The 25,391-nt window shown below is 39.3% G+C and overlaps 1 protein-coding gene across 4 annotated transcripts in view; it reads right to left on the minus strand.

The window, feature by feature from the left end:
• Window positions 1-8,465: 8,465 nt before the first annotated feature.
• Window positions 8,466-25,391, minus strand: part of ARHGEF3 (Rho guanine nucleotide exchange factor 3) — a 241,651-nt gene continuing 224,725 nt past the window's right edge. For 3 of the 4 annotated variants that reach the window (XM_075183262.1, XM_075183263.1, XM_075183261.1), the window contains 8 exons: window positions 22,712-22,882; window positions 21,489-21,551; window positions 20,444-20,540; window positions 20,273-20,349; window positions 15,816-16,073; window positions 14,516-14,686; window positions 12,472-12,658; window positions 8,466-11,772 (listed from right to left, as the gene is read on the minus strand). In XM_075183262.1, coding sequence (XP_075039363.1) covers window positions 11,429-11,772; window positions 12,472-12,658; window positions 14,516-14,686; window positions 15,816-16,073; window positions 20,273-20,349; window positions 20,444-20,540; window positions 21,489-21,551; window positions 22,712-22,882 — 1,368 coding nt within the window. In that variant the 3' untranslated portion in view covers window positions 8,466-11,428. The remainder of the gene's footprint in view (window positions 11,773-12,471; window positions 12,659-14,515; window positions 14,687-15,815; window positions 16,074-20,272; window positions 20,350-20,443; window positions 20,541-21,488; window positions 21,552-22,711; window positions 22,883-25,391) is intronic. The other variant, XR_012678582.1, reaches the window with a different exon arrangement.

The raw sequence follows: 25,391 nt of genomic DNA on the forward strand, positions 1-25,391 counted from the left end.
GGAAATTGTGAGCTTTTGAAAAAAGTGCAAGTGTGCCAATGTTTTTGATCACAACTGTGGTCCTGGGATCAGGACTATGGTTGATGGGTTGATGTCACTTTCCAGTCATGTCTCCGTAGATCAGTGATTTCCAAGCAATGTGTTACAACACATTTGTATGTCAAAATGCCAGGTTGGGCGTGTCACAATAATATTTCTGTAGCTGGTAAAAACTCTTAGAATAAGTTAAATTAGAATTGTGAATTCACATTGTGTAAATGTGTGAAATAGTAAATTATGCCTTATAAGCTGACCTAATTAATACATATAAATATATCTGAGGTCAATGCAAAGATTTGACTTTTCCTTACAAAGGATTATACAGAGGACAGGAGGTCACCAATTGGGAATGGAAGGGGATCTTTACTTTAAGTGTAGTTAAGGTATGGAGTTCCTTACCACATGAGGTTATGATAGCAAGTTCACAGAATTTGAAAATGGATTAAATGCTTTTCTTACAATAAAGGTATCTAAAGCTATAATTATTAGGGAACATTATGCGGGTGATTGATCCAGGGATTTTTTGCTAATCACTGGTGTCAGGAATTATTTTCTCCCCTATGACACTAAATTGGCAACTGTCAAATGGTGGGTTTGATTGATGTAACCTTCCAACCTCGTCTCCATTTCATGTTACCATTATAATGAATGAATTAGCATAAATGTACAACCTGCAACCTGCTATGTCAGTATGGACTGATATAACAATCTAGACATGTTTCTCTATAGCATGGTGAAAAATTATTATAATAAATTAATTAGTGATGATTTGCAACTGTGCGTCTTTATCAAAAGTTATATGTATTTATTAAAGCCTGTTCCTAAACATAATGTCAACTCACAACATTACTCCCTGCTACACCGAAATTTTGATTACAATAAATCACAGACAAGTCTGTCTCTATGGCAGGTTCGTTTTAACACCTAATATTTTTCTAAAGACATTAGCTTATTCGGTCAAAACCCTCCCAGCGATGACTTATGCAAAGATGTTTTTCAATATTTATCATAGAGCTTATCTTTCTCCCTTGCGCAGATTCCACATTGGACTTTCTGTTACTCACTGTTGTCCAATGTGTGGTTTTCCGTGGGCGGACTCTGGCAGTGTCGCTTAATTAAATAGTTTTGAACCCAGGTCTGGAGATTCTCTAATACACATTTGGTGAACTTTGTACCATTATGTCCAGAGTGGACAATCTTTGGAATTCTCCGTCAGGAATGTGAGGTGTGAAAGGACTGTTAGAAATTATTGCTCGCAATCTCGGCTGCTTCTAGAAAGAGCATTCTCCAGGTCTGGACCCAGAACACTCCTCCTCCGCTTTCCCTCTTTGGAGACAAGATTTACCATATGTTTCGAATGGACTGGATTGAAACTTCCTTGCAGAAGTAACAATACTTTGACACCTGAAAAAGCTTCATAGATCTCCTTTCTTGACACTTTGAAAATACAACTCTGGAAGAGCTTCCATGGTATGAACTTCAGATGTATGACGTTGATTCCCCAATTGTATCATTGTCGATTGTGTGATTATGTTGCTGGACCCCACATGTCTCATTACATGATTGATGTTTTATTTGCCTTGCTTGCATGCAAGCTATGTTGTTAGCTTGCGTTGTCTTTTATTTAAAAAAGAATGGAGCTTGTATGGGCATCTTTCTTTGCTCTACTTTTGAATGTTTTAACTATGTCTTTGATATGTCATGTTGCATTTTCTGCCTCAATAAAAAAGATTTATAAAAAAAGGTTATATGTATAGACAAAACCTGGTCCACCTGTGACAGAATTGTATCTCCTCCAATTATTGCTAAATATCCTCTAAAAGTTGTGATACCTAATCATCAAGCATGTTGTAGAAAAGCCAGAAATCTGCTCCTTCTTACACTGCTGTTATGTGTGGAAGATGTGAGAAGTCAGCTCACACGTCACCTCTACACAATCCTTACCTACCCCCGACTCAGAGGAGATGTCTACCCTTGGTGTAATTTGCTCCACCTAAGAACTTATGAAATTGATCCAAACTGCAATACAGTCCAAGATGCGAGCTGCTATTCATGATGTTGCACACAAACTTTTTAGAAAAAAGTGGATGATATATGTAATTATCAGTAATCAGTAGACTGCAAGCTCTTCTCAGTCCATCTAGAACTTGAGAACATGAAAGAACACTGGGAGGATGTTGAGAATCGCACAAATAGGAATAATATCCATTTTTGAAACATCCCTGAATCAGTCCCTGTTGTTGCTCTTCCGAAATATTTAGAAGGCTAGTGCCTCCTGGATGTGCCATCTGAAGACCTTTGCGGAGACAAAACTTACTGTGTTTTAAAGCCAAACCCACTCCTGACCAACCACACAGAGATGTAGCGGTCAGATTGCATTATTTTGGGGTGAAGGAACAGCTCCTAGTCTTAGTCCACAATACCAAAGTAGTCCCATTCTCGGGTCATAACCTCCAAATTTACCATGATATTGCGCCTTAAACTCTGCAGAAACAGAGAAATTTAGTAAACATAACCAAAGCACTGCGAAATCACAAGATCTGCTATCTCTGGGGTTTTCCCTTCCATTTATTCATAAAACATGAGGGCATCTCCTACAGAATAAAAACCCGGAAGAGGGCCTTACTGTACTAAAAGACATTGGAATCCCTCTGACCTCTCCTGTGATATCATCATCAGTGTCTCACTCTGCCAAGAAGCCTCCCACTGCAGAATGCTCTAGAGCAGTGTTTCCTAACACCAGTCCTCAGGGACCCCTAACAGTGCAGATTTTCCAGGTCACAAGTGAAATAATTAGCACCTGAGGATCTTTCAAAATGTGTCAGTTAGTAATGAATACACCTGTGCTCCAGCAAAGAGATATGGAAAACATGCACTGTTAGGGATCCCTGAGGACTGCAGTTGGGAACCAGTGGTCTAGAGTGTGAACTAGCAAGGGAATTAAATTGCATCTAGTTCTTTGTCAGCTTCATCACTTATTCACACTGGGCATTCTCACTCCCTCACTTCTACTGTCCTTCTCTCTCCACTACAGGTATCACCGGATCTCATATTGATTCAAGCAACTCCACAGTTTGAATCATTGAATCTCATCTCTCGGGTTTATCCATGTGATTAGCTATTGTTTTTCCTCTGTACCCACTTCATTCTCCCACCCCACCTGATTTCTTTAACTTACCACCATGTTTACATTCAGCTGGAGGTATGGTAGTTGGTTGGGAGAACATGGAATTCCCACCCAATCCTGGCCTAAACTGTCTTATTATGGATGACACTAACAGACTTCCCCTCTAGGGATATTCCATTACAGGCTTTTCCCTTGCCCTGACTTTTTCATCACATTTACTTGCAGTTACTCACAGGTTTCTGTTTCTTTGAAAAATCCTATGACTGTTGTTATGCATGTTATGCCACTGCTTGGCATGTTAAACGTTATATTATTTTGTTAATATTTAGTGCTCTGATCTCACAGCCCATGATTATGCAGTTTTGATTTGATTTCCTCTTTCATTTTCACTCTTCTCAATTATTATTATTATTTTCATAGATTTGTAAGGCACCACAGTGCTCTGCAGCACCGTACAGTAGGGAAAACAGGACCTACATAAACAAGGACATACAAGGCAGACAAAATAAATGCTGACAACTACTCAAGGCTCTCCTCAGTCTTCAACATTGCTTCTCCATTTGCCCTGAACACAAGCACCCCCTCCCACTACAAAATTCTCTCTTCCTTCCCACTCACTGGGTCTGTCCCCCCTGGGCCCCAACCCCCTTACACTATTCGACCAGCTGCTCATTTGTTCACATCTTGGCAGTGGTCCAAATGCCCCCACCAATCCTGGCACACAACATGTGGCACCAAGACCCCCAAGCTGCCCCCCCCCTCCCCTCCCTACTAACATTCCCCCCCTCCCTGTCCACCACCTCTGTTCCCCAAAGACTGGAACCAGTACACAAACCCAGGGAGATGTAATCAAATTTTTCTCCCACTCATTTCATTGCCATTAATGTAGTTGTTCTGCATATTAATTACCTGAATCACCTGCAGAAGCGAACTATGGCTATCCAATATTTTAAACCTGGGCCTCAAGGCCCAAATAGTGCTCCTTCAGGAAACACACTTCACACATTCAAACCCTAGTCTCACTAACAGACACTACACACAAGCCTTCTATGCGACCTCAGATTATAAAACCAAGGGTGTGGCCATACTCTTGCATAATGCATTCCCACTCACTGTAGAGACATCATTCTCAGATTATTGTAATAGTAGATATGTAATTCTCACAGGGACAATCCGCCAAATGCCACTCACTATAGCCTCTAACATGGGACCTCCTTTGATGAGTTCTTCTTGTTCTGAAGCAAGAACCCCCCCCCCCCCACCCTCAGTACACCCGCCCTTAGAGAATTGTGCAAAATCGCAGCATTATTAAAGCTACATGATCTCTACGTCTTGTGGCGAGTCCTCTACTCTTCAGCTAAAACTTTCAATCACTATTCAGCCCCTTACCATATTTACTGGGTTACCTGCTCGGACTACCCAGCAGTGACACTAGAGGTGAACTTCCAGGTTCCTAGCCCGAAAGCTGCAAGAATACCTTCCTTACAAGGAGAATAGAGATCAGATTACCCGGGCGATTGTGGAGTTCACTGAAAATAACTCCACTACTGAGGTTTCTTCCCCCATAGTCTGGGAAGCCCACAAGGCCACCATTAAAGGTACTCTCATAACTGACTCCCCACGAAAAGAAAAAACAACAATTGCACGTTGCTGAACTTGAGAATGCAATTGCTTTGCTCACAGTGAAACATCAACGCTTCCCTAAGCAAAAAACATATCTTAAGATATTTGCACTCTGTAAACAACTCCACCAAATCTTATCAGCTGAAGCCGCCATGTCACTGCAGAGGCTTCAACAAAGTTATTACGAAAGGGCAGACAAAGCAGATTAAATTCTAGCTCAAAAACTTAACTGCCATAAAAGATATAAAACGGAAATTTGCTTAACGACTCTCAAAAAATAGCATACTGGTTCCTTGCATTTTACTCTGCTCTATATGACCTGCATGTAAGGGAACCCCTCAGAACAACTAAACAACAGAATCAAACATTTACGGAAATGTCATCTCCCCCGCCTTTTTCGCTCTCAATTGGCTGCCATCAACAAGGATAAATCTTCAGAAGAACTCAAACCATCAAGATGCTGAAGAACGCATCTGCCCCAGGCCCAGATGGCTACACAGCTGTCTACTACCAAAAAGTCCTCCTGCCCCTTTATAAGCTTGTTCAGTTCCATTCTTCAGGGGAGAAAATTTGACGGGGAATCCACCAGAGCGGATATCGTAGTCATACCTAAAGACAGACGTGACCCTAGCTCATGTTCCATTTTTAGGCCCATCTTAACTTCTTAATGTAGACCTTAAGCTATTTGCAATATTGTTTAGCGAACAGACTCACTGCAGCCATACCATCCCTAGTACAATCTGACAAGGTAAGATTTATCCCTGGCCGTCAGGCAGCGTACAACACCAGAAAGGTCATAGACCTGATCCACACTGCAACCCCCACCTTGGTGTTGACCCTTGATGCTGAAAAAGCCTTCTAACACATCACTTGGCCAATTATGTGCAACTCTCTGAGAAATGGGCTTTCCTGGCCCCTTCCTTAGTGGCATTTCATTGCTGTATTATTTTAACCCGATGGTGTCGCTGTTTGCAAACATTTGTTCCTCTTTCCCCCTGTAAATTAACACTGGTATCAGACAGGGTTGCCCCTTGTCACCTCTCCTGTATGGAACCCTTTGGAGCCTGTCTATGGAACCCTTTGCAGCTCCCTTCCGAAACAAACCCAACATGATGGGAATTAAGATCAGTACCTAGAGTCCCAAGCTGGCTCTGTATGTGGATGACACACTACTTACACTGACCAATTCCCATGTCTCTCTGCTAGGTGTCATGGATAAAATTAAGGAATACGGCCAGAGCTTTACTGGGAAGAAGACATGACTGTAATCCTAACCCCAGACTAGGCATGAATTTTTGTAGAGATCGCTAAAATCTCAAATTACAGGTGCATAAAAGAAAATTCATACAAATCACTATTTCGCTGGTACTTGGGGCCTACCAGACTTCATGCCATTTATCCCTCAGTATGCAACCTGTTTTGGCACAGATCAGAAGGGATCCTGTCACATATCTGGTGGAGCTGCCACTAACTCACAGACTTCTGGATTCACCCCCTCCTCCACATTCTTATAATGTTTTTTCAAAGTTTTGATAATATGTGTACCAAAAAAGTTCTCTTTTTTGTTTTTGTTATGTATCCTTAAACCACATGTATTCTTTATTCACTTGAGACTGTTTCACCTTCCTCTACCCTTTTTTCGTTCTTCTGTAATCCCCTCCTCATCTTATAAGTGTTATTCAAAATTTTAATAGTATATGTATATATAAGTATATTTTGAAAAAATAAAATAAAAAATAAAATATAAAAGGTAGTCATTACTACTCCCAGTGATATGAGTTGTTTATCCTGAGAGCCCTGTATTCAAGTAAAGCAGGGGATAACTATGCTAATGTCTCCTCTATCTGCTTAGTGTCTGCGTCCTGTCACATAGCTGGGTTTTTTATATTTTAGAGAGCCCTGGTACCCAGCTACAGGATCTACAGGTAATATCAGCAGGTCAGATAAGTTTTTATGGCACTATCCAGATGCTGTGCTTACAGAGGTCCATGTGGACTTCCCCAGGTCGTATAATATTTCTCAAAGGGACGGTACATCAAAGCAAACTTTTTTTTACAATTCATATTTGCAAGGATTGCTGTACATATTCATCATCAGTGCAACAAGCAACATCCAAGATGTCTATTATAACTACCTGACCGATACGGAACATAGAGCAATCTTCCTAAGGAATTTATATTTCATAATCATGCCTCATATGCATCTGTGTGGAAATCCTACTATTGTTTATTGGGAGCATTATTATATTTCTATAATGTTCCAGATAAGTGATATATCCTTTAGTAGAATGATTAAATATAAATTTGTGTGAGCTAAAGCCATATAAGTATCAAAAACAATTAGCAAACAGACCTTCTTTTAGTGCCTCACAGAAAAGGGGGCTGGTGGACAAGAGAGAATGTTTAAAGGGTAAGGTGTTTTATTACAAATTGTCAGTTACAGGGGATAAATCTTCTATATATTGTGTTTCTCTCCATTTTCCAGTCTTCCCCAGCACTGGTTGTCTGAAAGATGTGAGTTTTCAGTTTCTGCTTTATTCGTTTATTTTAAGAAACTTGCTTGCATTTCTTTGTGTAATTTTATTATCTTTTTTATACATAAAGTATAATGCATAAGTATTGTGACATTCTTAAACTCCATTTAATAATGTACTGTGTTTGTGTTCTTAAAGAAGTCACATGTCGGGCTTGGTTTAACACTACATTTAAGGCAGATAATTGGTTAACAATAAGTGATTAAATTAGTTTGACATTATATTTTGAGATAAGGTAATTAAAGACTTCTTCAAAGTGACAGCTTTGGAACCAAATCTTAGTTGTGGCAAAACTGGGTAGTTAATAGTGAACATGGGAAGGGGAGTTTCCAAATTTTTAGACAGACCAAATGGTTTTGTTTTCATCAACCTTTTTACACCCACACATCATGCAGGCATAAGGGATTATTGTTGTGACCTCTCACCTGTGTTATAAATGTACTAATACTATGCTATGAACTGGCATAATCTTCTAGTTATGTCTCTTTATATCATGGTGGTAAAAAGGACTATGGATTTATTGATGTCACCTCTAAGTTATGTATGTGTATAAAACATAAAGGCAGTGAAATAAATACAAAATTGGACAAATACAAACCTTTAGTCATGTTTCTATGTACCTTGGGGTAGCCAGTACTATGGATATACTGGTGTGATTTTCTTGCCAAGCTTTTGTGTATCATAGTGGTAAAAGATGATCAATCAGCTATGGTAGCCTTACAGTTGTACATCCAAAAATCATGGTGGGATTGAATGCTGTAACCTTTTATTCAAGTCTCTAGATCATGATTTCCCAGGAATGTAATTGAAGTGGCGAAACCCTCCATTTATGGCTATGGCGATATGCACATAGATATATAGGGATATATACACACACATACATACATACATACACACACACACACACACACACACACACACACACACACACACACACACACACGGACAAGTGTAACCATTCATCCGTTTGTCTGCAACATGGTGGCCTGAGGACTATGGTATAGACTGATGTGACCTTGTATATCATGATAGCATGAGGACATTAACATTTGCAATGTATTTTCTTTGAGCCAATGACACACTAAAGCCATCATGTAGGTCATTGGATAATTAAACTGTTTTGCAAAACCACAAGAGATGATGTACGAGTCGAATGTGATTTATTTTAGCTTTCAGAGTAAGGTGAGGCCATTATGCAATATATATATATATATAACTTCATAAAAATATACAAGTCTATCTGCATCGGCCACACTTACATCTTCGCTCTTTCCTCAACCTCCGGCAGACACTGGTGATCCGGTCCTTTCCAGCACATTTTATACACGCTTGTTCTGGAGCTCAGTAAACCACTAACCATTCACCATATCTTAACTATAAATACAAAACAAAAACTAACATGTAAAATAAAGCACAGTATTGTTATGTGTCTGTTTTGTTGTAAATAGAGCAGTATTGTTTACTATCACTATCTGGTCAAAATATGTAGACAATGACTATTTTGTATTCATTGTTGTAAACAAGCAAGCCACACTACTCATAGGGGATCATTTGGCTAGTTCATCGCTAACTAGCACACCTCATTGCGAGCAGCTGATCTGCTCACTTGTACTGCCTTGGTCGTGCACCAATTAGCTACACCTTTACCCATTTGTTCTGAGAGTTTAGTTTGTACAATGTACTATAGGGTCTATGACTTCACTGTCTGGTGACTTTGTCTTGACTCCACTTCCTCATTAAGTTGAACTTTGCCCAATTTCTCTTGATAATCTGTCTTTTCGACCCTCATTAAGATATTAAATAACTTGGTAAGGACTGTCATGTTTTAAATATCAAATATATTGCTATGGTAACAACGTACTATGAATTAGTAAGCATTGTGTACTATGACTTAGTAAGCATTGTGTACTATGGTTAGTAAGCATTTTGCACAATAGGTTTCTGCATTTTGTGGTTTAGGAGTATTTAGGTTAAGGAAACAGCACTTTATTGAAAGTATATGTTCATGCCAAATGGTGTTAATGTCAAGTTCTTTTGTGTGTTGAAAAAGCTCTGCAAGTCCCGCAAAATCGTGAACAGCTTCAAGTATGCTTTCCAATGGATAGTTATGCATCGCGAATGCCCTAATGTGCCAAAATGTATCAGAGTAAGAATTGCTGCTTCATAAAAGACACCAAATTGCCATGTGATATGGGAAAAAGACTTTTCGGTCGCACTGTTTTAACGTTATAAATGACCCCTATAGCTGCTTTGAGATAACTCAGTTAGTGCCATAGAATCTAGGTTATTTGCAGGTAATCTCTACAAACTAAAAATGATATTTCCAACATCAGATTGTAAAAAGATGTTAGACCTGGTTTGATCAGCTGCAGGATCAGTTAATATCATGTTTATAGTACATGGATTTGAACTGGAAACATAGGGCGAGGATGGTGAATTCTCAGGAAGCAAGGGATTGTGTCAAAGTTTTGGGCAATTTTCTAAATCTCCTTATATGCATCCTTAACAGATGATCAAATTCTTGGCAGATTTGTGACCAAAAATTGTAAAACACTACTGCAGAATCATTTGTTCTTAATTTCACTATCATATCAATAGCAGAACCCCTATTGCATTATTAAGTACAAGATTTACTGCCAATGCCTTAATATTCTTGGATACGTTCTACTTTCACTGGTTTCGACAAATGACGACATCTTTAATTTTATTTTACAGCTTTTTGTGAATACCTGCACACTTTACCAGTCCACCTGAAGCCTGACACTACATTCTAATAAAACGTGCGATATCTTTCTCTGTACCCAAAACAATACCAGCACAGTACACAATTACACTGGTAGAAAGTCATAGGCTATATAAGCTAGAGTCAAAAGAATATATCAAGCCCATCTTCAATAACTTTCAAAAGATGGCACGGAAATCTATTTTAAGTTTAGCATTTGGGAAAATGGTAAACTATAAATTCACCAGCAATATAGCCGACAGGAGTAGCTGAGAAATGTACAAATTATGAGTCAAAAATGTTTTCAATATACAGTGTTCAGAGTGTTCAGTTGTTGTTGTTGTTCTCTTTAAATTATCAGAGCCCACTTTCACCATAAAAACACATGCAAACTAATATTCTCTACTACAGCCACATTCTTCAAGTGCTTAACGTCAAATTGTCAGTTCTGCAACCAAACAGATTTATTACATCCTCAGCTGGAAGTAAGGTGAATAAGCAACTCTAGCTCCATGAAGATTAATGTGGATAATTTGCTTGGCATATCCTGGCTAGTTGTTTAAAGTTATGTTTCTGGTTCTTAAACCTCATTTCATGGACAAGTGCAGTCTTACCCAGCTCATATCACTAAGGACCATTATTGAGAAACAAGCAACTTCTAGACCTCTAATAATTACTGATTTGGGTGTTACAACCATGGCAAAACTTTTCTGACAACTTTCCAGCAATCATGGCAGAGACTATGGGGTATATTTAATAAACTGCGGGTTTGAAAAAGTAGTGATGTTGCCTATAGCAACCAATCATTTTGTAGAATGTACTAAATAAATGATAACTAGAATCTGATTGGTTGCTATAGGCAACATCTCCACTTTTTCAAACCCACAGTTTAGTAAATATACCCCTAGGTTTTTGCAAATGTATAGATAGAGTGCACAAATTGAATATACATAACTTATTTAGCATGTTATCAAGTTTTTTTTTCATATTTAAAATACAGGATCAAGGCTCTTTGTAAGACACAGTGTTAAGCTGTAGAAAAAAAAATAGTAGCAGTTTTTTGTTTGTTTTTTTACAGTAAACATATATATATTTTTGTATATGTTACACATATTGACAGTAGTTTGAAGGACTCTTCTCACCAGCATGCTGGTGGAACTGTCTGAGTAGATCTCATCTACCCCAATGCACAACAGATGAAGAGATAGGGTTATGTGCAGGCCTATGTCTCAGTCAGGGCTGATCGCTACAGTACGGTTATCCACTGGGAATATAAGACATGATGACACCCTTTCCAAGAAGGTTTCAAAAGTGCTTCTTCAACTGCTCCAGATAAGGAATGCAAATACTGTACAGGTAACAAGCAGTTCAGTTCCAGGTCTCGTCAAACATTACTCTCAACCTGCTTGCTGTGTGTGCTACAGTCCGTCTGTTCCATCTGTTCACAGTCCATGCTGACCTCACTTGTGTCCATACTGCAGTCTGAGATACTGTCTGACTGGTCCATTTGTTCAAGTCGTGTGACATGCTGGGGATTGCCGCTTCCCTCTGTGGATATTAACAATTGTCTCTCTGAAGGCAGATCGTCCCCTCCAGAACACAGGACAGAGCCTTTGGCCTGCCGGATACAATTCAGCCACTGCTGTTTGTTGAAAGTGTCATTTGCTTGAAAAGAATGAGACTGGGTTTGGGGACCATTCTTGTAGCCTACTCTAAAAAAGTTTTTAACTGCGAATGAAAACAGATGGAAAAGGCTGTAAATATACAATTTTAACTGTACAAAATACACACATACAGAGATGTAAATTCATTAAGACGATAACCCAAAACATAAGCTGTTTTTTTCGAGATTTACCGCGGACCCAATTGCAAAGCGCTACGGAATTTGTTGTCATCATCAATGTTAATGATGATGACCCCAATTGTTAATGTTTGTTCCCAATTGTTAAGCGCTACGGAATTTGCTGGCGCTATATAAATAAATGTTGATGTTGATGATTATGATGTGGGCTCAACTTTCATCCAAATTATAAAGCTAAAAACCAATTCATTAGCAAATTTACTATAAAATGTATAAAAAAAATAAAAATTGGTGGATTAATTAATGGACTTGTGTATGTAATTGATATTGTAATAATATGTATTATTGGTTGACATAGAGCGCTGTACATCTTAGAAGCCCTATAGCAAGGACAGGAGTATTTATAACGTATTACTATAAATAAGTCAAATTACTATAAATAAGTAATATTTATCCAATATATTTTTTTTACGGAGAATTTTGAGCACTAATTACAGCTTGCTCACTTGAACTACCCTCCTATCACCTAAGGGAAGTCCACCTAAGAACCCCACCTCACACTCATATGTCCACAATTCTGTTCTACAACTGTACATGTTTATTTCAAGGTGTACCGTCTGACGTACTTTTCTCGTTGTTGGTGAAAGCGCCACGTAAAGATCCCGCCACGCGCACCTCTCCATCTTGCAAGTCTTCCACTATAAGATCCTTCACAGGGATTGGCTGGCGGTAGAGCTGGTAGTACAGTTTTTCGTTTTGGGTTACGGTTCTTGTAATAACCAGGACTTCTTGAAACAGGAACACGTGAAATTTCTAGTAGAGAGACATTGACTGTGGTTAAATAATATATAGACAAAAACGTGAATATTATCACAGAGATATATTATTTGTCTTGTAAATGAGCTTACTAATGGCACCTGCCTATACCTATCTTGACAATGGTCAATCATCTCACACGCTGACTATGAACTAGAAACAAGCAATTTAAGGTTGTTAACCTGCAGTTGAGCTACGTGTTTCAACATGATCACACAATACAAGGACAACAGACGATCACTGGACTAATGTAAGTGCAAATCCACATGGGTGAAACCGGACTCTAAGATTTACAAAGCTCTTTCATCAGTGATACATGGAATTGTATACAATGACCGGGTTACATGAAACGATGGCAGTCAGGTAATGGATGTTAAGACCTCACTCGCCAATAATCATGTACTCAGTGAAAATAGCAAAATGATCAGATGTGAAGATCAGTAGCTACAAAAGCAAATGATCAAAGTCCCTCACTTCTGGTTGAAGTCAAATTGGTCTCTGTTGTTGAAAGGTTGTGGGGAGGGGACAGGGGGTTGAGATGCTTGATGAGCATGATGTAAATACAGAAAAGATTTTACAAGACCAGACCTGAGGCTGTCACATAAAAGTGTTGTCGATTTAACAAGAGCCACATGACTTATGTCCACAAAATGTAAATACTGAAATGTAATTGAAGGCTACCCTGTATCATGTATGACTGAATACGATACACTGTTTTCTGAAATACACAAATTAATGACATGAACTGTTCCATCTTGTTACCTGCACAAAAAAGATATTTTTTTTTTAGCCAGAAATCTAATATTTCACAACAGCTTAGAACCTGCTCTCTCTTCACAAAGAAGATTTGAAGAAAACTGCAGGGTTAAGCAACGACTGTCAAGCTTGCGGATTCCATCAGGTAACAAAAAATAAAAAACAGTTTCCCGCTGATCTGGAAGGGATGTTCCTTCATTTGAACACAAGTTATTTTTTTGATGAAAGAGTCTTTTAAAGGGCAAACTTGACTCAAGTGCACAAAACAGTTATGAAGCCAAGAAATGATTTCTGACCAAAAGAAAACCAAAACAGTTTGCATTATGCATTCTAAGGCTGGGTACACACTACAGTGTTTAGAGCCAATTATTCGGCCAATCACCTAATAAACAACAGTTCAGCCCGATATCACATTAGTGTGTACACTTAGACGATGAATGACAGTAGGGTACACACTACAGAATTTCCGACCAATGTGTTATCTACAACGATTTTACGAACGACTGAAAAAATAAAAAGTCCAGATCAGCATCGTGAGTCCACACACACTGCAGGATTGGAAAGACGTTGTTCCATAGCTGAACGAGATTTATAGTTCTTCTGAACAATCAAATGATGATCTGTGCTTTGGCATGATCATCGTTCATCGCTGGAGTGTACACACTATAACAATTTCGGGCTGAACGGTTGTTTATAGGGCGATTGGTCCAATAGTTGGCTAAAAACACTGCAGTGTGTACCTAGCTTTAATCTCGTTCAGCTATGGAACAACGTCCTTCCAATCCTGCAGTCTGTACGCACTCACGATCACAGTCTCTGTAGAGTTTACAGAGTCAGGATCTTTTCAGCCAACGGTCATGACAACTGAAGAGCACAGAACGGAGGGTAAATCTTGTAAAACGTGTATAGTGTGTACGCGTGAATCGGCTGATCATCAGGATTTTACTTTTCAGTCGGTAGCAAAATCGTCATAGGTAACACATTGGTCAGATAATCCTGTAGTCTGCACCCAGCCTAAGTCTGCCCGGTACATACAACCTGTTATGTTAAAGTGTATTTAAAAGATCAAAGTCTTGTCATGTTAACTAAATTACTTACAGCTCCCCTGTTATTCTTCAGTTCTCCGTGACAGGACAGGGCCCGAGAATTATCAATCAGCGGATCCCTCTGACACTCGTCCAGATAAATCAGCCTCTCCTTGTAATAATGACATTCAGACTCTCCCGTCTTTACATTAATTTCTGCTACAATCCCCTGGACTATATTAATCTGCGAGAAAACAAGAGGAACCACATTAAAATCTGCTTTATCCACCTAACAGTTTCTGCACATATAAAATTCATAAAGAAAAAATGAAGGATAACGCTGTCATCTGAGTGTGAAATGTCCATTAGTAATAGTCCAAAAATAGCAGAGAACAAAACAAAAGTTTCTGAATTATTTATCTGCCCCATTTATTTTCCGTCTACTGAATTAAACTTTCCACGACAGTCTGAATTAGCAATAAAGAATCTTGACACCGAGCGAGCACAAATACAGTATTTCAGAAAAGTGTTTTTTCTATTACGAAACACACACAGTACATCTAATGGTGACATTATTAGAAGGCTCTTTCCAGGCGTAAATACACCAGTAGTGTTAAATAAACTTTGTTCTAGCTGGAACTGGACACTATATTTATCATCGCATCACTTTTCTTAGAAGATGTTTAAGATTTGCAGGCAAGGCACGAGATGCCTGCCTTTATGTAGTAACATTTTATATTACTGTGTACTTTGTGAAATCTACTCTTTTTCTTCAACTATACTTTTGTTTAATCAAGGACATATTCCTGCAGCTAATTTTTTATATTCCTGTAATCACAATCTCCTAGTAATGATCTTTAATCCTCAACTGAATCCAGGATTTGTAGCATTATTATTATATATTATACATATATACAGAAAGTCAATTCTTCTCCCTCTTGATGATTTGGCCACTGGGATGCACAGTTCCATTGGACTTTATGGATTATCTTATTATTATTATATTAAGATTTTACCTATTATTTTCCTTTATTACTTATACTGTCAACAATTTCTGCAGAGCTTTACCATCTGGTAGTTACATTTGAGGAAATAATGACAATAAAGAAACCTTCAGTGAGTGTCCTGTTCCCTAGAGCTTACACTCTATACCGAGTGAGCAGAAAAGCAGCTTCCAATTAAACGGACCTGCCCGGAAAAGCTTATATGTCCCTAAGTTTTGCTGGACATTTATTAAAAAAATAAAACACTTGAAATAAAAGGCATATATGTATACTGGTTTCTGTGCCACTAGCCTGCATCTGACTTGTCCTCAGGAGTCTGTACATGAGTTTTAGGTTAGACAAGAAACATGTAGTAACAATGAAACTTACGGCTTCCTCAAGGTGCTGCTGGTCGGGGTGATCGTTTGGGGTGTGCCTAAGTATTTCCTTCAGTAACAAGTGATATTTCACTAGCCGACTCCTAGGGATGTCCAAGAAATTCCATAAATCTAATTTGCGGCTAAAGGGCGACTCTAGGCAGCGCTGGAGGAAGTCCTGCACTCGGTGGTCCTGTTTCTTGTGGTCCAGTAGTGCTTTAGCTGCCACCTGATTACTGCAGTAACTGTCGTAGGAGTTTAAACAGGGCAGCTGCAGAGTGAAAGAGAACACAGTTATAGAACAGAGTGAAAGAGAACAGAGTTCTAGAACCCCACGTGACACAAAGGGTGACTGCAGTACTGCTCATTGTAGCACAAATTGTCATTGCGGCTCAGTTTAAAACATTCAGCGGAAGAGTTCATTTTTAAACCACACAAACAACTTTTAATACCAGCAAAAATAGCACTGTATTCAATTATATTAGCTATATTGTTCTCAAAATTACAATTTAATTACACAATTGTGTTCTTGTGTTATATATTTAAATGTATTGTTGTGTCCTGTAATCGATGCTACCAGAATGTCAACATAATGTTTTTCTTTCCGATTTCTTGACCTGGAATTATTCAAGATACATACACAACCATCAGCAGTCAGTCTTACAGGATAATATCCTATAAAGGGGTCGGCTGCAGACTTTGGGATATGGACAGCCCTAAAAGCTAATCAGTAATTACACAGCTAGCTACAGCTTTCCAGCACAGTGAAAGGTGAAAAGCCATGGAGGCCAAGAGTAAAAGCACAAGCGATATTAACCCCAGGGCAGGCGCGTATTGTAACTGTGAGAAATATTACAGCCTCTGAATGTTACAGAGTGATTAGTGAATAATTTGATAAAGCGATTGGAAATGGCTAGTTAACTGGCACTAAATGCTTACATACTGATAACCACATCCATAAGGAATGTTGTGTCTAATTCATAAACTCAAGAAACCCTTTTAGATGTGACGAGAGTCATGAAGATCTAAGGGAAGCAGTAGCTGCGAGGTCCTTGAAGAAAAAGGTTGCTGGTAATTTTCAGGCTCTTTTGTCTTCCTTCCATCCAGTTGATAATACTCCTGACATGTTTCATCAGTGACAGACTGTAAACACAATGTCACAGCAACAAAATCAAAGAGCAGCCCGCCACTCCCATCCTTTCTCAAACGCCACTAACGGGGGGGGGGCTAACAAAGACAGCCTGACAGCCTATTGAGTCCTAACAAATGAGCTAAAATAACTCCTGCTAAGTCAGACACAGTTTTATGCACACATTTACTGCAACATGCCGCTTGTTGATAATCCCCTCTTAGAGGTCGACCTCGAGGTGTTTCTTTAGAGAATTTCCGTGACGCATGGCACTGGCGGTATCTAGTAGGGTTTGCACAGATTACAAAGAAAAAACAAAACCACTACTAGTCTGTTCCATTTAACAAAAGGTTTCCAGAGTGCACAAGACTCAGGAACTCGATAGACTAAAGATAATCTGATAAGGCTACGGGCATTGGAGAAGTAGAACAATGTACTTTATGCAATGCATGGAAATTTACATCATTAAGGTAGACCAGTCACATCGCTGCATTCTAAATCCTAAAACGTGTAACATTTTAGAATGCAGCAGGTTCAGTTTCTGTTTTTCATGCTCTAACGCATTTTAGATATGCAGTGGAGTATACAGGACACATATGATAAACATTATTAAGGGACTTGCTCATGGCTGGATTAACACAGCTTTAACTCTTGCCAAAATAATAATTGTTAGATTACTATAACAAATATTGTTATAATACTGAATGAATCAACAATGCACCGAGCTGTGTCTATAGTACTACAACTGGTACAGCGATCTGACAACTTATTAATTAACAGGTGTACCTGAAAATAATCTGATTTTTTGAGGGAGAGACACATGCAGCAATATTTGTTCAATTTACGAATTGTTGTACTTATTTGTGAAATGTTATGCTACAGGTATATTTTTATTTTAAGCACAGTTCATCACGCATTAACACACACACACACACACACACACACACACACACACACACACACACACACACACACACACGCCTGTTGGTGGAAGCAGAGGACAAGCTTTGAACAACTGTGCGGGTGGTCTCAATCCAAAAAACACACAAACTGTCTTCACGCACATTATCTATTTTTATTTCCATTACTGGTGAACATTATATACTGTTGCAAAGTGTCCTTAACCAGCGTTTCCTATTTGTGAGAACATTCCAATGTATACAAATTATCTTACAACAAATGATTTTTGTAATAGTCAGTAAATCCCAACAACACCTGAGATTCAGGTTTCCCATTTAAATGCTTATTAAGACTTCCTGAATGAAAAGACTTGTAAATTGCTCCCACTCATTGTAGAAGAACAAAAGGATTAAGGCAGGTAATGTATAGATCCTGATCTATGGAAATCCTAACCTATTACTGCCTATTTCACAGCTTTATCCTGAATTCTGTTGTGATAATGAAGTTCATCCCCACATAAGCAGCACAGAGTGTGTGAATTGTGTGTGAATTTCCTGATAAGCTTTGGCGAGTTCTGGGAAGGCAGTGTGGTCTCACCTTGCTCAGCAAGTTATACAGCTTGGTACATGCTGAGTACACACAGCCACTACTAATTACCACAATGCAAGTCCCAGGCAACTAGATTCTTAACAGCCGTTCTAATTACTTACAATGGGTAGTCTTCCCTTAGCAATTGCCATTATTAGTTTTATAGTGTGTTACATTACTTCTCAACCATATTATATGGATATTTCATAGACAAAAACTATGAAACAACGTGTCAGCCAATTTAACAAGTGGGACTAGATGCACACAGCGAAACATTTTAGTTTGCCCTAGTGCACTTAGCTGGCCCACACGGCGCACATTACGGTACATGTCTACGGTCCAATCGGTACAATCATCCACAAACTAAAGTCGCTTCTAGGCTGTGTGGGGAGGTGGGAAATTCTAAAGGTGTTAGTGGCCTAGTGGTTAGCACTTCTGCCTCACCGCACTGGGGTCATGAGTTCGATTCCCGACCATGGCTTTATCTGTATGGAGTTTGTATGTTCTCCCTGTGTTTGCGTGGGTTTCCTCCGGGTGCTCCGGTTTCCTCCCACACTCCAAAAACATACTGGTAGGTTAATTGGCTGCTATCAAAATTGACCTTAGTCTGTAAGCCTGCCTTACACAGCAAAAATATTGCATCAGTGATGGATTTAGGCAGAAGCAATCTTTTTCTCCATTGGTCTGTGTGTGTTAGGGAATTTAGACTGTAAGCTCCAATGGGGCAGGGACTGATGTGAATGAGTTCTCTGTACAGCGCTGCGGAATCAGTGGCGCTATATAAATTAATGATGATGTGCACTATAAAGGTCACCACCACTTTAAATAAAAAATCATCACAAAGCTCGCTATTACTTGTGGCACATTTTTAACAGCAAACAAAGCTCTCCTATATATGCACTCTCCGATATATGAACAGTAAAAGTAAATGATGAGAGTTGATCTCTGTAAAGCCCAAACCTGGTAGAAAATCATGTTTTTCAGAGTTAAACGCTAAAATGTGCCCTCTCCACTCTAATTGTTATAATGTTACGTCACAAAAAAAAAAATCTCTATTCTGTACTTTTCTAGAGCTCCCACACACACGTGGTAAGAATAGAATGTTTAAATGTTTCCACAACTATTCTCTGTGTCTCCTTTTCACCAATTGCAGTAGTGAAACACCCAATATAATTATTAGTTCCGCATTTCACCATATAAGATAAAATAAAATCTCACTTCCTAATGCACTTGCGAAAATTCCACAATGACCAAACTTTCCTTACTGTAAGTATTGTTTTCCAGTAATTTACACTTGTAATTGTAGAACACATTAGAAATCACGAGATTTTTCAGATGACAAGCACCTCTCATGAGATTGAAATTCCAATACCCCCCCCTCTAAGAATGCCAAGTATAGATTAACTTCATTTTTACATTCACTGATGATATATTTGCTTTAAACGGAAACATCGTCTATAAGCGAGGTTTATTTTCACTTTATTTTTCTATCAATGCCCAGGAAGCAAGAGCTTAAAGTGCATTTGATCCCTACACACTATGGAGGCAGACATTTTGCTTCTTCAACATTCATGAAAATGCTGGCAACCAATTCACTAGGAACAGTGCCCAGTTGCTAGCGCATTGATAGGCTGCGTACGAAAATTGGTTCAGCTCCCAAATTGGCTGCCTCTTCTGTACGCCTCAGTAATGTCACCGGGCCCTGATTTGAATAAGGACTAGTAGTATCTAGGTAAACTTGTGTACATATTAATGCATCAAGGCCACCATCTACTAAGAACCAATTATATAAATCACTGCTGATACGACAATACACAAATGCAACCTTCAGACTGAAAGTAATCTTGTCTTACCCAGCCCACTAAGATGTGGCCAACGTGTTCCGTGGATCCATCCTGTTTCCTGACATCACGGAGGCGTCGCAGGAGATCTGCACATGACATAAAAATACTTATTTATTAACAAATGACTTCCTTGGGAAGGTGCTCATTAACTCATTGAGGGACGCTGGGCAGAGAACCTACCTTCATGTAGGGGGATGAGAGAATCCAAGGTTCCGAATATTTGAGTTAATTCTTGTTCTGTCATTATGGAAAGTTTCAGCATTGGATCGTGATATGCCTGAGAGAAGTATACAGGGCAGGTTGAAATCATCATTATCAGCTATTTATATAGCGCTACTAATTCCGCAGTGCTGTACAGAGAACTCATTCACATCAGTCCCTGCCCCCATTGGAGCTTACAGTCTAAATTCCCTAACACACACACACACACACACACACACACACACACAGAGACTAGGGTCAATTTGTTAGCAGCCAATTAACCTACCAGTATGTTTTTGGAGTGTGGGGGGAAACCGGAGCACCCGGAGGAAACCCACGCAAATACGGGGAGAACATGCAAACTCCACACAGATAAGGCCATGGTCGGGAATCAAACTCATGATCCCAGCGCTGTGGGGCAGAAGTGCTAACCACTAAGCCACTGTGCACCCCATCTGTTTAATATTATTGGGATTGCTTTGTTATGTAAACTTGCCCACAACTAGAATTAATTTGGCCAAGGTAACCAAACTGACCAGGTGTGGGCTTGTCACTGATCAAAATCCAACCCAATATATTCGTATTTAATCTGTTATGCAGAAAATGTGGTCGACCAATGTGTCTATGAGGCATCATTCAACCTAAGAATTGCCACATTGAGCTCTAGTTTTTCTGTGGCTGTTCCGGTTTTACAACATAAACAATACTAAATTCTGATATATATGGAACAGGGCCCTTAAAACGGGATCACCCACACAATGGGGCAGTCACTCAGTGGGCTGAACCTATCTGCAGCCTGTTAATTCACTAGGAACTCATACACAAATCACATCACCAGTTCCCAGTGAACGGACAGGCTCATGAATAATGCATCCGCCCATAAAATAACTGCAGCTCCTGTCTACTGAAAAACTTATTATCAGAACAGTTAGAGTACACAAGATACCGAAATGGGCTGATTTTATCATACATACGGCAATTTATTGCATACATGCAATTATATGAAGAACACACGTCAGCCTACCTTTTTTGCTAACTTCAAGTCTTCTATTAAGTCTTCCTCTCCTTGGGATAACTCAAAAATAGCCTATGGAAAGGACACAAAAAAAATCTCATCATTAAAAAAATCAAATTAGTTGCAGATATTGCTAGGCCTGACAAACGTCTGGCAAGACCAAAACATTTCATGTTAAATCTACTAGATACAACAGGCTTTGTTGTTCTCTGCACCAACCAGCACACTAAATTTAAAGCAGTGTGAGTGCATTGGTCTGGTTTAGTGCTGTGACTGTATGACTGGGAGCACACTGTAGGGATTGAGTTATCACTATGTGGTGGGAATTACTCAGTTAATCCTTTGCACACTGAGCAATGCAATACAGCCAGCTCCTTTCTCAATATATATATTAAAGTCCAAGTTAGAAGACTGCTTTCATACACCCCAAATGTCCCTCTTTGAAGGGGCCGTCTTGTGAATGGGCTGACTTCTCCTTGTAAATGTCATGTCAAGAATGATCAAAAATGAAGAACATCTTTTAAAGTTCAATGTTCAAAGATCAAAGTGGTCATAAGACCAAGAACCTCTCACCTGCTCCTGGCAAATGCCAAACACATTTAACTTATAAAGTATTTAACACATGTGGTGGGAACAGAGTCACTATTTAGAGCAGGGAAAATGGCCGTTTTCTCTCACCGTCTTGTTACTGCGCTCGGCAGGGGGTGCCCTGCTGGTATAGAATTACTCAATAACGCGCGTATTCATCCTGGGGAAACTATGTGATCTCTCCACAATGGTCATGGTGCTTTAAACGCACGACATGCTGGGACTTTATCGTGTCTATAATCACCACTAAACCGCTGCTTGATGTTACCTAACTCTTTATTCATTTCAGTCCCTAAAATCCTTTATGTTAATAGATTAAACAGATCACACTGTAAATGGTTACAGACAGCTGAAGTGGCTTCCACAATACAACTATAAAACATATTAAGAGAACAGTGTATTCAATAACTAGAAATCAATCCATCACTTTTATAAGTATTACTATTCTATCGAGTAGAACACACACATTGTCAAGGAAATGACTGATTCTGAGAAAGAAATATCCTTAAACTGTTTTTATAACTGTTCACTGTAAAACTATAAGCCGTATATGTGAATTGACTGAAAAACAACTTTATACTGCATGTAATGATGTTAATCTGTCTTCAGCATTCAGTAGTTCTGCAGAATGTAGCAACACAAACCTCCTGGCGCTTGATCTCCTTGGACGTGAGCACTTGATTAACACAAACATCGAAGGTCTCGCTCCACAGCTTGCTGTCCCTGCGTTTCGTGATGGGAGGAGGGGCATTTCTGGACCAAGGTCTTGGGGTAAATAAATCTGGACGACTGTCACCTCGGAAACTGATAGAACGCTGCAAGTGGATAAGAAGCGAGAGTGACCTAAGGATAATTGTACAGCATATATTGACTTTTGTGTAAAGTTTGGGTGCACATACAAAATATGTGAATGCTGACCAAGACGAAGTGACCTCCTCACATCAAACAAGTTTCTAGCAGCATAATATACAGTAGTAAAACTGAATCTAAAACCCACTGAAACTAGTCGTTTCTTGAGAAAAAAAAACAAAAAACATACAGTAACATTATAATCTAGTTTCATTTTTTAGAAAAAAAGCGGTGACTTAGGGACTTTGGGCCTGATTCATTAAGGATCTTAACTTACGAAACTTCTTGTTTCAGTCTCCTGGACAAAAACATGTTACAATGCAAGGGGTGCAAATTAGTATTCTGTTTTGCACATAAGTTAAATACTGACTGTTTTTTCATGTAGCACACAAATACTTGATAGCTTATTTGTACACTGAAATTTAAAGTTGATATGTGTGTGCTACATGAAAAAACAGTCAGTATTTAACTTATGTGCAAAACAGAAAACTAATTTGCACCCCTTGCATTGTAACATGGTTTTGTCCAGGAGACTGAAATAAGAAGTTTCTTAAGTTAAGATCCTTAACGAATCAGGCCCTTTATTTGTCTAATATATGGAAAGGTTTATCACTGACTGACTTTACAAAATACTAGAAGTCAGGAGCATATTTAAGATATCACAATAAGAAACACTTGTATATTAGACTGCTAACTAATATTGCTACTTAATAAACTGATCAGCCAAACATTAAAACCACAGAGTATTGTGTAGGGACTCCTTGTGCCGCCAAAACAGCTCTGACGCATCGGGACATGGACCCCACAAGACCTCTGAAGGTGTCCTGTGGTATCTGGCCCCAAGATGTTAGCAGCAGGTCCTGTGAGTTATGAGGTGAGGCCTTCATGGCTTTGACTTGTTTTTTCAGGACATCCCACAGATGCTCGATTGGATTGAGATCTGGAGAATCTGGAGGTCAAGTCAACACCTTGAACTCTTTCTCACGTTCCTCAGACCATTCCTGAACAAGCCCAAGGTTTCCCAGCAGAACACTGCGGCTTGCAGAACCATTTTATCAGGTTAGAATTCTGAAGATCCCCCACCTCTGACAACAGAATTGGAATTCACCAATTTCCTTTATAAACCACTTAGCTGCTAATTCAGAACCGTAGTCTATACTTGTATTCCCGACATCGCCTCACTTCAGACATATCAGTATGTATTCTAAATGTGTCTCGCTTGGTTGTTATGGGTTAGCTGCTGCTATGTTTATAGATATGACATTATTCCTTTCAGTACGTTATCCTCTTCATGTCCTATTGGTCTCTATGTCTGACCTGGTATATGTAAATTGAGCGGGTGCGACTGGGCTTTTAATACTTGCTGCCATATGTCGGTGGCATCAACCACGTGCAAACTTACAATGCAACGTTTGGTCAGAGCTCTGTAACCCACTGTCACTGACAGCCTCAGATCACGGAGCAATGACGAAGAGCCAACTGACATAGTTCCTGGTCACATGACTATTTTGCGATAATGAATCACAGTAAAAGTTGTCTCTTTAGGTTAGACAAAAAATCCTTTCATTGCTCCTGACCTTAGATTAGAATAGTAGATTAGCTATCACGTAGGGGGTCTAGGTAACTTTGCCGGGCTGCGCTCATTGTGTTCAAGTAATCTTTTGAAGATTTTAGAAAAAGGTTAATTTTGCCTCTGATCATGAAGGAGTTAAATGACAGTACGCTATGGATCACTGTTTTGATAATCCGTACATTTGGGATGTTCAGTAAGGTTAGCACATAGAAAGAAAATGGTAGTATACAACAGTGTGGGCATTTACAGCCGGCAACAGCTGTTTAAGCCACAAAAGAGACGCTTTGGCCTCTGAGAAAAGTTTAGCCAAAACATAATTTACTTTCCACACTGGTGCTCACAACTGCAACTAATAAAGCTTTTCTTTCAGACCCAAGACATATTTCCCTTGACCTCTTCAGCACCGTCAGCTTCTGCAAAGTATTACACATCTGTCCCCTGACGTTATTCAAGGAGGCCGCTGGCGGCCAAGGTGGGCTCTTTCCAAGCCAGTGACTGTACACTATTTTCTGTTCCAGTCACGCTATACGCCGCTTTCTGGATGAAACGCAAGCGGCCGAGGTGACTTCAGTTACTTACTCCTTGTCTGTAAATGCTGCCATTGTATGCAGCTCATATGGAGCACAGGAGGGACCAAACACATTAACTCCCAAGTGTATGTTATAAGTGAACGTACAGTGCAAGGTCGGTATGACTTGTGCCCCCCCCCATATAACTGTGTGTGTCAAACATACAAGGAACCTCCAAGCTCTACGGTCAGATCACAAGATCTCTCTCCTGGCATTAACCACGGACTGCCCACTCAAGAGAAAATATTATATTTATAAATTCACAATAAACACATCTCTTATCTAGGACGTGATCCAAAGTTTTAATCACTAAATTGTAGGAAATAAGTTTTA

This window comes from Mixophyes fleayi, chromosome 8 (genome assembly GCF_038048845.1).
Source record: "Mixophyes fleayi isolate aMixFle1 chromosome 8, aMixFle1.hap1, whole genome shotgun sequence".
NCBI lineage: Eukaryota > Metazoa > Chordata > Amphibia > Anura > Limnodynastidae > Mixophyes > Mixophyes fleayi.